Source organism: Martes martes, assembly GCF_963455335.1.
Source record: "Martes martes genome assembly, chromosome: 7".
In the NCBI taxonomy this organism is placed as follows: Eukaryota; Metazoa; Chordata; class Mammalia; order Carnivora; family Mustelidae; genus Martes; species Martes martes.
Genome location: NC_137894.1, coordinates 49589145 through 49604913, shown reverse-complemented (window position 1 = coordinate 49604913; position 15769 = coordinate 49589145). Strand labels below are relative to the sequence as shown.

The following is a 15769-nucleotide window of genomic DNA, read 5'->3' as shown; positions in this document are numbered from 1 at the left end:
TCATTTAATCGCCCAGCCCACTAAATGAGCCCCGCCCCACGCCCCGATTTGTGAACTTCGGATCCCCGCCCCAGCCGTGAGGGCAGTCGCCCTCAGCTTACCTGTGTCCCCGATGATGATGTACTTGAAGAGATAAGCATAAGTCATGGTCCCGTTTCCTCTGGATTCCGGGTCCGCCCGACTTCTACAGCCACTTACCTCCGGCCTCTCTACCCGCGCAATCGACCGATCTCTGGCCCCTCTAGCCCAGATCACGTCTCTATTGCTCTCCCCTAAAATCCTCTCTCGGTCGGAGCGACTGTAATACCCGGACAGCACCTCCAGGGACGCTTCCAACACTTCTATTTGCCATTATCCCACCAAGCTCTAGGGGGCGGTAGCTACCCTTTCCGTCCTCTCGGCCTTCCCGGCAACAGCCCCACGGCTCTCCTTCCAATCAGTGGAGAGCGACGCGCGTCCTTGAGGAAGTGACGGCAGTTCGAGTCCGGTGGGGGCGGTGGGAGCGATGAGGGAACTGAGACGGTGGTAGCCGTTGTGTGAAGATGGAGGTAGGAACCTGAGCGTTAAGAAGGCTGGCGAGAGAGCGCGGCCGACCGAGTCGAAACAGAGGCGGGAAGCCGGGCGGAGAGGCTGCTGATGGGAGGGGCGAAGAGAGCCGGGTTTGGGAGTGTTGTCAGAATGTCGGGGATAGAATCCTTCGCTCTGTGCTAGTTCCCTACTCCCCCTAACTTATCCCCGCGGCTTTCTTTTGGTTTCCAGTTTCCCGGAGGAAATGACAATTACCTGACGATCACAGGGCCCTCGCACCCCTTCCTGTCAGGGGCCGAGGTGAGCACGAGCTGGCGACGCTGTGGGGGGAGGGCCTGAAGCCGCGGTGGGGTAGGGCGGTGGGGAGGAGAGCGCGGACGCCCGGGACCGGGGGCTGGGAACTAGGGGCGGCGATTGGTGTTCAGAGGACAGTGGCAGCTGCTTCCAGAACCTATGAAGACTAAGGGGAAGGCCCGGGAAGCTGCTGTCATCAGAAAAGCAGGACTTTGGAAAGAGCTAACCCATTTCACAGTGATTCTGGATTGGAAGACAGGGTGGAATTGTTTCCTTTCATTGGGGAGAAATAACTACAACAAGATGGGGGGGGGGGTCACGGCGGGAAGAGATTACTTCAGCTAAAGAAATTGGGGTAAGCGAGGAGTTTCCTTAAAGGGTTACCTGTGAACATGTGTTCTTCTTGGAACTCTGTTGCAGGGTCTTTGTTTCACTTAAACTTCTACTCAAGGATTTGAGTAGTTATGTTTACCAACAGGCTTGTTTTGCTAGTGACAGGATGAAAGGAAATCGTTGCCAGAAAACATGGAGTTGAGTACATGTGTTTGTTTGCCAGTGACTCAAGAGTTTGGGCAGGTTACTTCACCTTTGTATGTCACAGATTGTCTAGCTGTCAAATGGCTGTAAAAATAGTTTCTTATGATGTTGTGAAGTAGAAGTAATGGTTATGATGAGGTGCTTTAATATCTGAAAAAGCTTTGCTTCAAATATTGTCATAATATAGACACAAATCACTTATTTAGGCAGGGTGAAATAGTAAGATTTGGAACAGAAAAAATAAATTTCCCGGTCTTTGAAAAACTTGTCTTGAGCTTTCTAGAATTTGGGGGGTTTTTTGAGAATTTTTAGTACTTTTTTTTTCCCTAAAGTGATGGGAAGCACTTGCATCAGTTTTTTTTGTTTTTGTTTTTGTTTTTTGTCTTAAGAATTCTCAGTTGCTGTTGAGTAGGTTTTTTTTTTTTTAAGATTTTATTTATTTATTTGACAGAGACCACAAGTAGGCAGAGAGGCAGAGAGAGAGGGGGAAGCAGGCTCCCCGCTGAGCAGAGAGCCTGATGCGGGGCTCGAGCCAGGACCCCAAGATCACCACCCGAGCCGAAGGCAGAGGCTTAACCCACTGAGCCACCCAGGCGCCCCGCTGTTGAGTAGGTTTATCCTGTATTAAACCTTAACGTTTTCATGGATGAGAATTAGATTGAAAAGGGACAGTTGATAGTTTGATTTCTTTATTGCCATTATTGGTTATTGTCATTCTCTGAAGGAAGGGAAGGTGTGGCTCAAAGGAACAACAAATTTAGAAATGATATAAAACTAAATCTCTTTGATAGCATTTTCTTCTGAATGCTATCTCCATGATTTAATTTCATTATTTGGAGTGTTGTAAATCTCACATCGACCTTATCCACTGAATGTGCATCATTGCCAGTTTCTTTTTTTCGTTTTTTAAAAATTTATTTATTTATTTATTTGACAGAGACACAGCAAGAGAAAGAACACAAACAGGGGGAGTGGGAGAGAGAGAAGCAGGCTTCCCGCTGAGCAGGGAGCCGGATGTGGGGCTCAATCCCAGGACCCTGGGATCATGACCTGAGCCAAAGGCAGATGCTTAAGGACTGAGCCACCCAGGCGCCCCTCACTGCCAATTTCTTCTGAATCAGATTTAAATTTAGAATGTGGTAAATTTCACACTGGCCTCATAAAGAAACTCTCCAGGTTTGAGTCTATCCTTTTTGTGTTTGTTTTTATAACTTTAAGAAATTAAAAAACAAAAACAAACAATTTTGCCAAGAAGCTCACAACTAAATTTCAGTGTTTTCCTTTAGCTTGGGTCTTTGTTGTTGCTAACAATTCTTCTCATTATATCTTCACTGTCCCTTCCCCACCCCCCTTTTCTTTTTTTTTTTTTTTTTTTTTTTTTTTTGCTTTTGACCTTTATTTCAATTGGTTTGTGGTTTTTGTTGTGCCTGGTCTTATTGTGAACCACCTCCAATATAACTTAGGACTAGGTAAAGGTGATACTAAGTTTTTCTTTTAGAAAAAGTGATATTTAGAGTTTCCTTGCAAGAAAAAAAGATAGATGTCCAAAAATGCTAACAATTAAAAAAATTGAAAAATTGGAGTTCATTGAAATTAGAAACGTCTTTTCATCAAAAGACATCATCAAGAAATTAAATAGGTACACCATAGAGTGGGAGAAGATATTTTAATACACATACCTGACACATACTCATGATATATCAAATACTTGTAGAGTAAAAAATCCAATTTAAAAATGGGCAGAAGATTTGAACACACACTTCACAAAAGAGAGTATCCAGATGAAAGACTGTCATCATCCCTCATCAGGGGAATACCAGTTAAAATTATAACGAGCATGACTATACACCCACTAGAATGGCTAAAATTAAAAACACAACTACAAGATTTTACAAGGATGCAGATAACTCTTAACCATTCTGATTAAAGTGTAAATTGATTCAATCGCTTTGGAAAACTAGCAGTATCTGCTAAAAATGAACATAATACCTACCCTGGGACCCAGCAGTTCTACTTCTTGATGTAAACATGAGAGAACTGAGTGCATATATTCACCAAAAACATGTATGTTCATGGCAACTTTACTCATAATAGCTAAGCACTGGAAACAACCCAAATGTCTCTAAACTGATACATTTGTAAAAAGAGATACTACATAGCCATAAAAAAGAACATGAACTACTAATAAATGTACCTTGGGTGATCTCAAAAATATATTATTGGGATGCCTGGGTGGCTCAGTTGGTTGAGCATCTGCTTTTGGCTCAGGTCATGATCCCAGTGTCCTGGGATCAAGGCCCACATCAGGCTCCTTGCTCAGCGGGAAGCCTCTCCCTCTGCCTGCTTCTCCCTCTGCCTGACACTCCACCTGCTTGTGCATGCACTCACTGTCTCTCTCTCTCTGACAAATAAATTAAAAATCTAAAATAAATATATAATATATATGTGATGTATATATATATACACATATACACACACATATATATACATATATATATATGAGTAAAAAGCCTGACATAAAAGAGTAGACACTGAACTATATAAGTTCATTTTCATTTTTTTTAATGAATATAAGGAATAGACAATGTGAAACTAAGGTAATAGAAATCAGAATAGTGGTACCTGTTATGAAAAGGAGAGAATATCGACTGGGAAGGAGTATGACAGAATCTTTACAGTGATAGAAGTGTTCTCTATCTTTGATCTGGGTGATGGTTAATTGGATGTTTACATATGTAAAAATTCTTTGAGCTATATACTTTACTAAAAATTTTTAAGGAATAAGTATCCAGAGAGGAAGGCTTAAGATGTGTTACAGCATTGCTTGAGACAGGAAAGTTCTGCTATCTGAAGGGAGTTTAATCTTTCTGTTTTCCTCATTCTCATTGGCTCTTATACAATGATACTGTGCTTTCACCACTTTCAGGAAATAATATGAAGATACCGATTTTTAATTAGCGAAAGTACTTATAATATTAGAACCAGTTAATTATTTCCAGCTAAATAGTTAAAATGTTCACTACTATACCATTTTTTTTAAAAGAACAATGGATTATCTTAATGACCCATTGTACCAGTGTAGTATGAGTAAATAGGTATTGGATTAAAATAAATTTCTTTAAAATGAGTAATCTACACAAAGTATTTAAAGAAATACTGGGTTGTATGTTTTGGCATGGGGAAATAGGAAAAGAGGGAAATCATGTTTTTGTTTTGTTTTGTTTCATTCTCTAAATAGCTGAGCATCCTTGTTTATAAACTGTAATTCCCAAATTGTTACCTTCCTTAAAAATGCCCAGTATTTAACAGAGAAGGAAAAGAAGCCTGAATGAGAAGGTAGCTACATCATCTTGTTTTCTCCTGGGTCAAAATCACTTATTTTTACCTGAACATCTGCTACAGTTTTATATGTGGTAGAGTATGATCTAGTTATGTGGCAGATCCACTAAAATAAAATAACTAGATACTCATTATTGGTTTTTCCCCCATAATCATTTGTGGTAATAAAAGAGCTTTAGAGTGAATCTCTTGTGTGTATTCTAGCCTGTATTTTACCCTCTGTATTCTTGATCATTGCTATTATTTTACTTAGGGAAGAAACAAATAAGCAAAACAACACACCCCCTCCCAAAACAACTTTAAAGCTATGGATACTGAATAACAAAGCTGTTTCCACATTCCAGGGGGTGGTGCATAGAAAGAAGGCCTTGTTAATTTGATACAATGGAACCTCTGCATGTCTGAGTTTTTAGTGTAGTCCATGAGAGCACTCCAGATGGTTTATGAAGGGTAGTCCTTTGCAGAACACTGGTCTCTTGTTTTGGATATGAATTTTTACTTTTTCTGTTCTCTTTACCAAATAGTATCATTTTCATATCTTGGCAGAGCTGCTTTTTGTTCTGTTAAGCAGAAAAGGATAGGCATCTTTTGCTTTGTCAAAACATTCTGTATCTTGTAAAAATTGAAAACTAATATACAACTATTAATCTATTACAGTAAATGTTTACCCTGATCCTTTTTCCCATCCCCATAACTTTGTTTGCATGAAAATTTGGTAGAAATATTTGTTCTCTCTTGAAAAATCTCACATGAACCTAAACTGAAATTTCAGAAAGAGTCACGAACCTCAAGTTCAGAACTTTCACGCAAGAATCATGAGCTATGTACTGAGAAAAGTTCAGTTGTTGGGAGGATTTTTAGTTTTTCCCATCAAGAACTGCTTGCTCCTGTTCCTTGTACCACTCTAATGTCACATCTCACACAACTACCAAATTTTTTACCATGTTAAGTAAAATAGTAAAGATCTTGGAAGAAGGAAAATGTAGAAATGAAGCGATATATATATAGATATATATCTCTATAAATATATATAGAGATATATATCTATATATCTTTTTTGTCTTGTAGGAAACTTTTCAGTTTGCCAATGTGATTCAGAGAGATTAGGCATTTCACAGACATACTTTTTTTCTCCCTAGTTTCTACCAGCTGGAAATTTCTTTCTAGCAATGTCTTCATTAAAATAAAAATGGTGCAGCATCTGGCTGGCTCAGTCAGAAGAGCAGGTGACTGTCTTGACCTCAGGGCTGTGAGTTCAAGCCCCATGTTGGGTGTAGAAATTACATAAATAAATAAAACTTAAAAAATAAAATAAAGTAAATTTGGTGATTTTTTAAAAAGATTTTATTTATTCATTTGAGAGAGAGCACAAGCAGGGGGAGAGGGAGAACCAGACTCCCCACTGAGCTGGGAGCCTGACATGGGGCTCCATCCTGGGAACTGGAGATCATCTCCTGAGCTGAAGGCAGAAGCTTAACCATCTGAGCCACCCAGGTGCCCCTAAATATGGAGATATTAATGAGACCCTTTCTGGACCTATAATAACCTTGAGGAACTCTTAAAGAATGCATTGTTTAATCATGGGGGGGAAATGTGGGTAATTACTGAATTTGGTCTGAATCAGTTGATATTTACTAGACTGAATTTAAAGTTTCTAAAATTCTAATTATCTATAACTGATTACCAGGTCATAAGTTAATAATAATTAGGATGTTAATATTATTATATTTATAGTTATTATAAATATAATAATTTATAGTTATTATAGTTTATATTTATAGTTTATAAATATAAACTATTTATAGTTATTTTATAACTATATATAGTTATAGTTTTATAGTTATTTATAGTTATTAAAGTAACTATATATAGTTATTAAAATATTAAAACAATATTAAAATATTGTTATTAAAATAACAATATAAGGAAAGTACTGTTACAACTCTCATTTTATAGATGAGGAAGACCCCTTCAGAGTTCTTTAGTAATTGACAGAGCTGGAACTTGAACCCATATGTCTCTGACATCAAAGTCTCTCGCAAAGTCTCTTATAAGAGATAATGCTCTTGCTGCAGATGTTGCCATTTTAGTTTTTTAGTGTCAAAAAGGAACTGTAGCATTTACTGTCAGACATTGGTCTTTTAGCTCCATGAATGTTGACCCATTCAGTATAGAATGAGTCTGTTACTGTAGTTGAATTCAAGGAAGGAATTGGGTTTTATGGCTAGCTGGAGTAATCTTTTTCTTCCTCTGTTGCAGAAAAGGCTCTGTGAGAGCAAGACTAGGAAAGTTAGAGAACCAGTTTGCCTTTTGGCTGTAGCTCTTATGAAGATTTTTCTGCTCAGTATTAACCTTGACATTGTTGGGTTTTCCAAAAGTGCTGTACAAATGGTAATCTTATTTGTTGTTAATGTCATTATTTCTAAGATGGAACTCTTTTTAAGTGTAGATAACTTAGAAGAGGATATTGTTCCTGTGACAGTACTTTTTAGAATTTGTGTCAAAGGAACCTAAAAACAGTAGTCAAAAAAGTGTAATTGTCTGGCTGACAATGAATTTCTGTTGTCTAATAGTTCAGGTGTATAACTGGAAAATAACTGTTGTGAATTAGAATCTTTCGAGAGTTTTTAAACATAGTAGGCAAAACAATTTATAAAGACTGGGTCCTTACTAACAGTGCTGAAAAAGAGTCACTCATTAAAACAGTAAGCATGATAGGACAACTGAGATGGCAAACATAAGAAACTGAAAACTGTGATTGATTTTGGCAATCTTGTTTATGCAATATGACCAAGGGTATTAAGAAGAAGAGTGGTTTAAGGGGGGTGGAGGGTTAGGTGAGCCTGGTGGTGGTTATTAAGGTGGGCACGTATTGCATGGAGCATTGGGTGTGGTGCATAAACAATGAATCTTGGAACACTGAAAAAATAAAATTAAAAAAAATAAGAGGTTTATTTGTAAAATTAAATAGGTCCTAATAAATTGGTAACAAAAATAGGATCCAGAGGTATGCTAAGAAACTCCAGTACCCAGCCATGTTCTCCACTTAGCAGTATGCAGTTCCTCCTCTTACAACTAACTTTTTTTTCCCCCTTTTTCCCCCTACAGACATTCCATACACCAAGCTTGGGAGATGAGGAATTTGAAATCCCACCCATCTCTTTGGATTCTGATCCCTCACTGGCTGTCTCAGATGTGGTTGGCCACTTTGATGACCTGGCAGACCCCTCCTCCTCTCAGGATGGCAGCTTTTCAGCCCAATATGGGGTCCAGACATTGGACATGCCTGTGGGCATGACCCATGGCTTGATGGAGCAGGGCGGGGGGCTCCTGAGTGGGGGCTTGACCATGGTAAGGGGCAAGACATTATCAAGTTTACCCAAGCTCCTGGGCTTGGTGGTGGTACGGGAGATAAAAGTGACTCTCTCTTCCCTACTACACTTGGGTATTACTTGGTTCTCATTCTGTGTTTAAAGGCTCACAGGGGAGCCTTCAGGGGAAATGAAGACTTCATTTCCTCTGAAGGATATTTATCATTTGAATCAATTTTACTTGAAAAATGATTTAAAATTATGAAATGTCCAGTGTTCACCCAGATATGAAAAGGATTGTAATGGGGGAGGGTGTTTTTTTCCCCTTCTATAATTGCCATCACATCCTAAGATTAAAATGTGTGTAAAGAAAATGTGAGTGTGATAGCTGGCATGTTGAGAGTTATTCAAAACCAGGCTGAACCAAATGTATTAATTGTGAATTAGTATGTTATAAATCGGTGTATTGGGCTTCCAGCACATTTCATCAGTAGCACACCTTCACACTATATTTGATGCCAAAAATCTCTAACACTGGCCTACTCTTGATTGCCTGTGTGTTGCAATTTTAAAAACCATTATTGTAGGAGAGTACAGGAAGTTTTTCTTTACCCTGTGTGTCATCACTACCTCCAGATTACTGAATAATTTATTTGTCCTTTCAACTTGTCCATAATTAAGACTTATCTGGTTATTTTTCATTATTTTAGAACAGGCTTTTGAGTACAAAGAAGTTGATTTTAATAATTTCTGTACTTTATTAAAAAGCTTAATATACTTTATATATAGATAAATTATTTGATGTTTAGTCTTTAAATGATGATACAGTCTGGGTAAGCAAAGGTTATAAACTGTCCTGAATTCAGTGGGGGGAAAGAGTGGTGTTTTTTTATATTTAGTGTTTAATTAGTCCTTCTGCTTCTCTCAGGACTTGGACCATTCTATAGGAACTCAGTATAGTGCCAACCCACCTGTTACAATTGATGTACCAATGACAGACATGACATCTGGCTTGATGGGGCATAGCCAGTTGACCACCATTGATCAGTCAGAACTGAGTTCTCAACTTGGTTTGAGCTTAGGGGGTGGCACCATCCTGCCACCTGCCCAGTCACCTGAGGATCGTCTTTCAACCACCCCTTCACCTACTAGTTCACTTCATGAGGATGGTGTTGAGGATTTCCGGAGGGTGAGGCATTCCCTGCCAAAATCAAATCTGCCATGATATTCTGGGATAAAACTCTTGGCATACAGAGCCTACTCAGTATTATTTGCTCCTGCCCTGCCATCTCCTATGCTCTTTTTTCTGGGTATGGGGTCCTGCCTCTCAATCTACAGTTTATAATGCTTTTCCCAATCCCCATTCTAATTGGTCCTCACATACTTTACTAATGTCTTAATCCTATTGCCTCTTTTTAGCATTTCTGAAAATTCCATCCATGTGCCTAGTTAGTTCCCCCACATAAAAGTCCTTTTCTTACAGTTCTCCAGACATGACTCTTCCTTCTTTCCTTTTGTAATTCTGTTTTCTCCCTTGCAGCAACTTCCCAGCCAGAAGACAGTTGTGGTGGAAGCAGGAAAAAAGCAGAAGGCCCCAAAGAAGAGAAAAAAGAAAGACCCTAATGAACCTCAGAAGCCAGTTTCAGCATATGCTTTATTCTTCCGTGATACACAGGCTGCCATCAAGGGACAGAATCCCAATGCCACTTTTGGGGAGGTTTCAAAAATTGTGGCCTCCATGTGGGATAGTCTTGGAGAGGAGCAAAAACAGGTGAACAAAACATGGAGGGACTAGTGGGTAGTGAATGTCCTAGAAGTTTTTAAGTAAGGGGATTAAAAACTTAAGTTTTCTTTTAACTTTTTAAGTTCTTATTTAGTATCTTTTTTTAAAAGATTTTATTTATTTGACAGCATAAACAGGCAGAGTAGCAGGCAGAGGGAGAGGGAGAAGCAGACTCCCCACTGAGCAAGGAGCCTGACTCAGGGCTCCATCCCAGGACTCTGGGATCATGACCTGAGCCGAAGGCAATCATTTAACCAACTGAGCCACCCAGGTGCCCCCAATATCAACTCTTTTTTAAGTAACATTCACATAACATACTTTGCCTTGAACGTTATAGCCATCCACTGAATCCAGAATGCACATCTAAAAGGTATTGACAATGTTTATAAAAACACCGAAATCTAATTTAAACACCATTTTTTTTCCATCTGTAAATTTAGGCCATTCCTTGGTAAATTGCATCTCTAAAATCCACTAGCCTAAGTCTGAATTTGGAATTCAGTTTATGGTTTTCTTATTGTCCTAGTATAAACTTAAAAACTATAGTTAACTCTCTAATATAATATGGATTTAAAAAATAGGGGCACCTGGGTGGCTCAGTTGGCTTAAGCATCCAAATTTTGGTTTCAGCTCAGGTCATGATCTCAGGATCATGAGACTGAATCCCACCTTGGGCTCCACACTTCTTGTGAAGCCTGCTTGATTCTTTCTCTCCCTCTCTCCCCCCGCCCCTCCCTCACTACTATTCCTCTCTCCTTTGTTCTAAAGAAAGATTATACTATGTAAAGGTATGATACAGTTAACACTGAAGATGGCTGTAATTAACATTGCCTTAGACTCCCCAGGTCTTGGATCAAAGTGAGTCTGCTACTTAATATTTGAAACAAAAAGCTGAAATTTATAACTTATAGCATTTATTGCTGCTCAACAGACCACAAATTTAATAGCTTTAAATAGTGGCAGTTTATTATTTCTCATGATAATGTGAATTGATTAGATGGTTTTTCTGATGTTCTCGCCTGGGCTCATTCTTGTGGTTGTAGTCAAATGACAGCTGGTATAGTTGGCCAAGGTGACCTTGCTCCCATGTGTGACATTTGGTGTTACTTGTTGGCTTTCCTGCTCATTCACATGGCCTCTCATCCTTCAAAAGGCCAGACTGGCTTCCTTATAGTATGGCAGACTTAGAGCAAGGCCTCTCTGTCACTTTAGCCATCTTCTTATGGTCAAAGCAGTTCATATAGCTATCCCAGATTCAAAGGACAGGGAAATAGGTTTCAGCCCTTGATGGAAGAAAAAGTACACAAGATGGGAGGAATTCTTGTGGCCATCATTGCAAATAATTTGCCACATTCCTTAAGGGAGTATACCCATTAGACACAGTGACAGGCTAAGCAGACTATTGATTTTATACAGTGTTTGGATCTGAGATTTTTGTTGTTGTTGTTAAAAAAGTGGGCATGGGTTGGTGTTAACTCTGGAAGCATCGTTGTTCTGGCAAGACTTGCTGATTGGTTGACTTTCAGATGCATGGTCACTGTAAAGTCAGACATGGAGACTGTCTTGATTACTAGCTTCCAGAAGTATATTCACTGAAAAGAGTTGTATCAGTATTTAACTGAGATGAACTATCATTCGTTGCTAAATAATACAGAATTATTAGTCTTTTCTAGGAGTATGGGGACTTTTAAAACAGTCTCTCCCTTTCCTGTAGGTATATAAGAGGAAAACTGAAGCTGCCAAGAAAGAGTATCTGAAGGCTCTGGCTGCATATAAAGACAATCAAGAGTGTCAGGTAAAAGGGCTACTTAAAGCAATAAAAAGATTTTTGGAGCTGTTTATTAGCAGTTACAAGAAGTAAATACTACCAAAAACCTATGGGACCTGATAATTTTATGTTGTATTAAAAGCTTAAAAGTATGTAACAGGTTTTCTATTGTTTCTGTCACAAACCTTACCAGTTTGTCTTTCTGAGTTTATCTCCATTATTTACAATTACTCCATTGTTTACTCCCAGAGTTCTTTTCTTTCTCCCACTCTGCGATGTATCTTTTCTTGGGAGGTGATTAGAGTGAATATGTTCTGGGGAGGAGAATAAATTTCCCAATGGCTGTCTTTATTTCTTTTGGGTCTTTTAGGCCACTGTGGAAACAGTAGAATTGGATCCAGTGCCACCGTCACAGACTCCTTCTCCACCTCCTATGGCTACTGTTGACCCAGCATCTCCAGCACCAGCCTCAACAGAGCCCCCTGCCCTCTCCCCTTCCATTGTTGTTAACTCCACTCTTTCCTCATATGTGGCAAACCAGGCATCTTCTGGGGCTGGGGGTCAGCCCAATATCACCAAGTTGATTATTACCAAACAGATGTTGCCCTCTTCTATTACTATGTCTCAAGGAGGGATGGTTACTGTTATCCCAGCCACAGTGGTGACCTCCCGGGGGATCCAACTAGGCCAAACCAGTACAGCCACTATCCAGCCCAGTCAACAAGCCCAAATTGTCACTCGCTCAGTGTTGCAGGCAGCAGCAGCAGCTGCTGCTTCTATGCAACTGCCTCCACCCCGACTTCAACCCCCTCCACTGCAACAGATGCCTCAGCCCCCCACTCAGCAGCAGGTGACCATTCTGCAGCAGCCTCCCCCACTTCAGGCCATGCAACAGCCTCCACCTCAGAAAGTTCGAATCAATTTACAGCAACAGCCGCCACCTCTGCAGATCAAGATCGTGCCTCCACCCACTCTGAAAATGCAGACGACCTTAGTCCCACCAGCTGTGGAAAGTAGTCCTGAGCGGCCTGTGAACAACAGCCCCGAGGCCCATACAGTGGAGGAAACTTCTCCTGAGACAATCTGTGAGATGATCACAGATGTAGTTCCTGAGGTGAGCCTATTTTCAAGTCTTTCTCCAGACCAGTGGAAAGGTAGAATTATTTTGGTTGACCCAATAAAAGTGAAGGTTGGTACTAGCATTTAATGTCTGGCAGCCAGGAGTTCCTGTAGTAGGAGTTCCCTGCGACTATGACTTGTCCCACCCATGATAATCTGTAGTGTTCTTGGTGAGAAACATTTAGGAGGGTGGTCTGTCCCAGACCACTTAACTACACAAAAGTCCTACTGCAGTTCTATGTGAAAGGATACAGCCTAAGCATAGAGTTATTTTTCAGAGGTGTCTCTCCAAGGATCCTAAACTTTGGAGATACAAGTTCTTCAATTTCTCCTACATCTCTGCTGGTTGGCTTAATTTTTAGGTGGGGGATGGATAGGTTGAAAAAAAATGGTTCATATCATGGAGTCTTTCCAAAGAGACATAAACTGATGCCAGTTACCCTAGTTTTAATCCGTACATCACCAATAGTCTCTTTATTTTTTTTAAAGATTTTATTTATTTATTTGACAGAGAGAGAAATCACAAGTAGGAAGACAGAGGCAGGCAGAGAGAAAGGGGGAAGCAGGCTCCCTGCCTAGCAGAGAGCCCAATGCGGGGCTTGATCCCAGGACCCTGAGATCATGACCTGAGCTGAAGGCAGAGGCTTAACCCACTGAGCCACCCAGGCAGGTGCCCCACCAATAGTCCCTTTAAATAAAGTATGGGCCTGTTTTGAGACTCCAGATCCATAATTAATGAAGTAATCATTTAAAGAAAAATAACCCATCAGCCGGAAACTGTGACTCTCCCAAGGTCTTTCCCTTTTTCTAATGGTGCATTTTATCTTCTCTTAGCCCTCCCAATCCTAGTTGAAGTAAACCAGCCTCTACTCACACCATGCTTTGGACGTTTTCAGGAGTATTATTCAAGTGTGGAATAAAGTCAGTGATAAGATTAAAATTAAGGAGTACTGGGGCGCCTGGGAGGCTCAGTGGGTTAAAATTAAGGAGTACTAGCTAGCATTTCTCCAACTGGAAGAATCTTTATGTCAGTCTAAAGCTGCATATAGAGGGGGAAACCAGGAACTCTTATAAAAAAACTCTGCCCCCCTGTGGTCTCTGGGTGGCTCAGTTGGTTAAGCATCTGCCTTTAGCTCAGGTCATGATCCCAGTGTCCTGGGATTGAGTCCCATATCGGGCCCCTTGCTCAGCAGGGAGCCTGCTTCTCCCTCTGCCTGCTGTGGCCCCTGCTTGTGCTCTGACAAATCAAATCTTTAAAAAAAAAAAAAAAAAAAAAAGGGTGGAGGGCGCCTGGGTGGCTCAGTTGTGAGCATCTGCCTTCAGCTCAGATCATGATCCCAGAGTCCTGGGATCGAGCCCTGCATTGCGCTCCCTGCTTGGTGGGGAGCCTGCTTCTCCCTCCCTCTGCCCCTGCTTGTGTTCCCTCTCTCTCTGCCAAATAAACAAATAAAATTTAAAAAAAAACCCAAAGTAAGTAGCAATCTAATTTGTCTTTGGTGCTCTCTTCCTCTCACAGGTTGAGTCTCCTTCTCAAATGGATGTTGAATTGGTGAGTGGGTCTCCTGTGACACTCTCACCCCAGCCTCGATGTGTGAGGTCCGGTTGTGAGAACCCTCCGGTTGTGAGTAAGGACTGGGACAATGAGTACTGCAGCAATGAATGTGTGGTAAAGCACTGCAGGTGAGCTTATAGTTTCCCTTCTTACAATTCAGGTACTCCTAAATTAACTGCTGGCAAAAAGGGTAATCCTGAGTATGTAATCAGCATCTCCTGACCTTAGGTATACTAGATTGCTTTATGTATATCTGATTATAGAGACTAGAAAAGCTTCCCCTGCTTAAAAAGAGCTTACATTTGCCTCATAGACAAAGATGACATAATCAGCAGTTTTTGCTTTTTGGTTACATTACATTCAGTTACATATGCTCTTTTAAAAATATTGTAACACCTTAAACTGTTAGTAACTATGGATATTAGCTTAGCTTCTCTCCTTAGCACAAATCTAGCTACTCAAGGAATTAGAATTTGAGCAGGACCACTATGGTAAGTGTTAAGTAGCAAAAGAAGGTGCTAAGTGTGACAGGAGAAGGAAGGGGTGGGTGGTAGGGGCGAGAGAAGTTCTGAAGATTTTGCCCATCTCCCCAATTTTCTTGGAATTTACCTCTGTATATGAAAGTATTAGTATTTTCCTAAGTCAGATCTGCTTCAGTAAATCAGGACTGCTAAACTTAATTAAGGCCCACTGCTCTTAAATTCATACTGAGTGATATCATCTTAATGAAGCAATTTAAGACAGAGTTCAAAAAGACTAGGCTATAATTCTAAGTTTATGTGTATCTGTTCTCTCTTAGGGATGTCTTCTTGGCCTGGGTGGCCTCTAGAAATTCAAACACAGTGGTGTTTGTGAAGTAGTCCTTCCTGTTCTCCAAGCCAGTCAAGACTTATCTGCTGGAAACATGTCTAAAAGTCTCTTTTTAAAAAACAAACTGGGCTTCTGGTAGTGCCTGATTTCAACCCATGATGGTCCTTCATGCTTCTTCCCTTTTCTGTCTCTTCAGCAGGGACCATACTTTGGAGCAAGGCCATTGAGTTTGCTGTAATCTGGAATTGCTTTTTACTTTAAAATACAGAGATACCAGTGATAATAGCAGAGGAAAGGGTGAAGGGAATATGAACAAGCAGAACATAGGGGTGGTGCTGGTGGGGGGTTGTTTGAGGAAACGTGGGATAATTGTCATAGGACGTGCCTAAACAATTATTAAAATGATGGGAGAATACTCAGTTTTGAACCTAGGCTAAAACACTGTGTGCATCCATTTTAAAGGGGATGAAAAACTGCATTAAAGGTTATCTCTTAAACGGGAACAACTGCTATCACACATATATACATTGCTTTGAGAACAAAAGTTTTCAATAGAGCAAGCACCCGGGCTATAGGGAAAATACCATAACCTGGGGGTTTCTTATTTATTTCTCTTTACAAATAATGTTATTTCTGTAGTCCATGATCCTCCTTGGATTTATCACAGTTTATGAGTGTAAAAGGCAGAAATCTATATCCTTAATATAAGAGGTTTTACCAAAGTCTAA

At 40.2% G+C, this 15769-nt stretch overlaps 2 protein-coding genes across 3 annotated transcripts in view; one reads left to right on the top strand and one right to left on the bottom strand.

Moving 5' to 3' along the window:
- RAB2B (RAB2B, member RAS oncogene family) overlaps positions 1–223 on the bottom strand; it is a 16179-nt gene extending 15956 nt beyond the window's left edge. Inside the window, exon 1 of one of the 2 annotated variants that reach the window (XM_080809804.1) lies at positions 102–223. In XM_080809804.1, coding sequence (XP_080665930.1) covers positions 102–147 — 46 coding nt within the window. In that variant the 5' untranslated portion in view covers positions 148–223. The remainder of the gene's footprint in view (positions 1–101) is intronic. The other variant, XM_080809805.1, reaches the window with a different exon arrangement.
- On the top strand, positions 79–15769 carry TOX4 (TOX high mobility group box family member 4). The gene is made up of 9 exons (XM_080809801.1): positions 79–548; positions 760–828; positions 7807–8049; positions 8938–9198; positions 9550–9780; positions 11507–11587; positions 11931–12674; positions 14196–14359; positions 15031–15769. Exons 1-9 carry the CDS (start codon positions 543–545, stop codon positions 15089–15091), a joined length of 1860 nt encoding a protein of 619 aa, XP_080665927.1. The 5' UTR covers positions 79–542; the 3' UTR covers positions 15092–15769.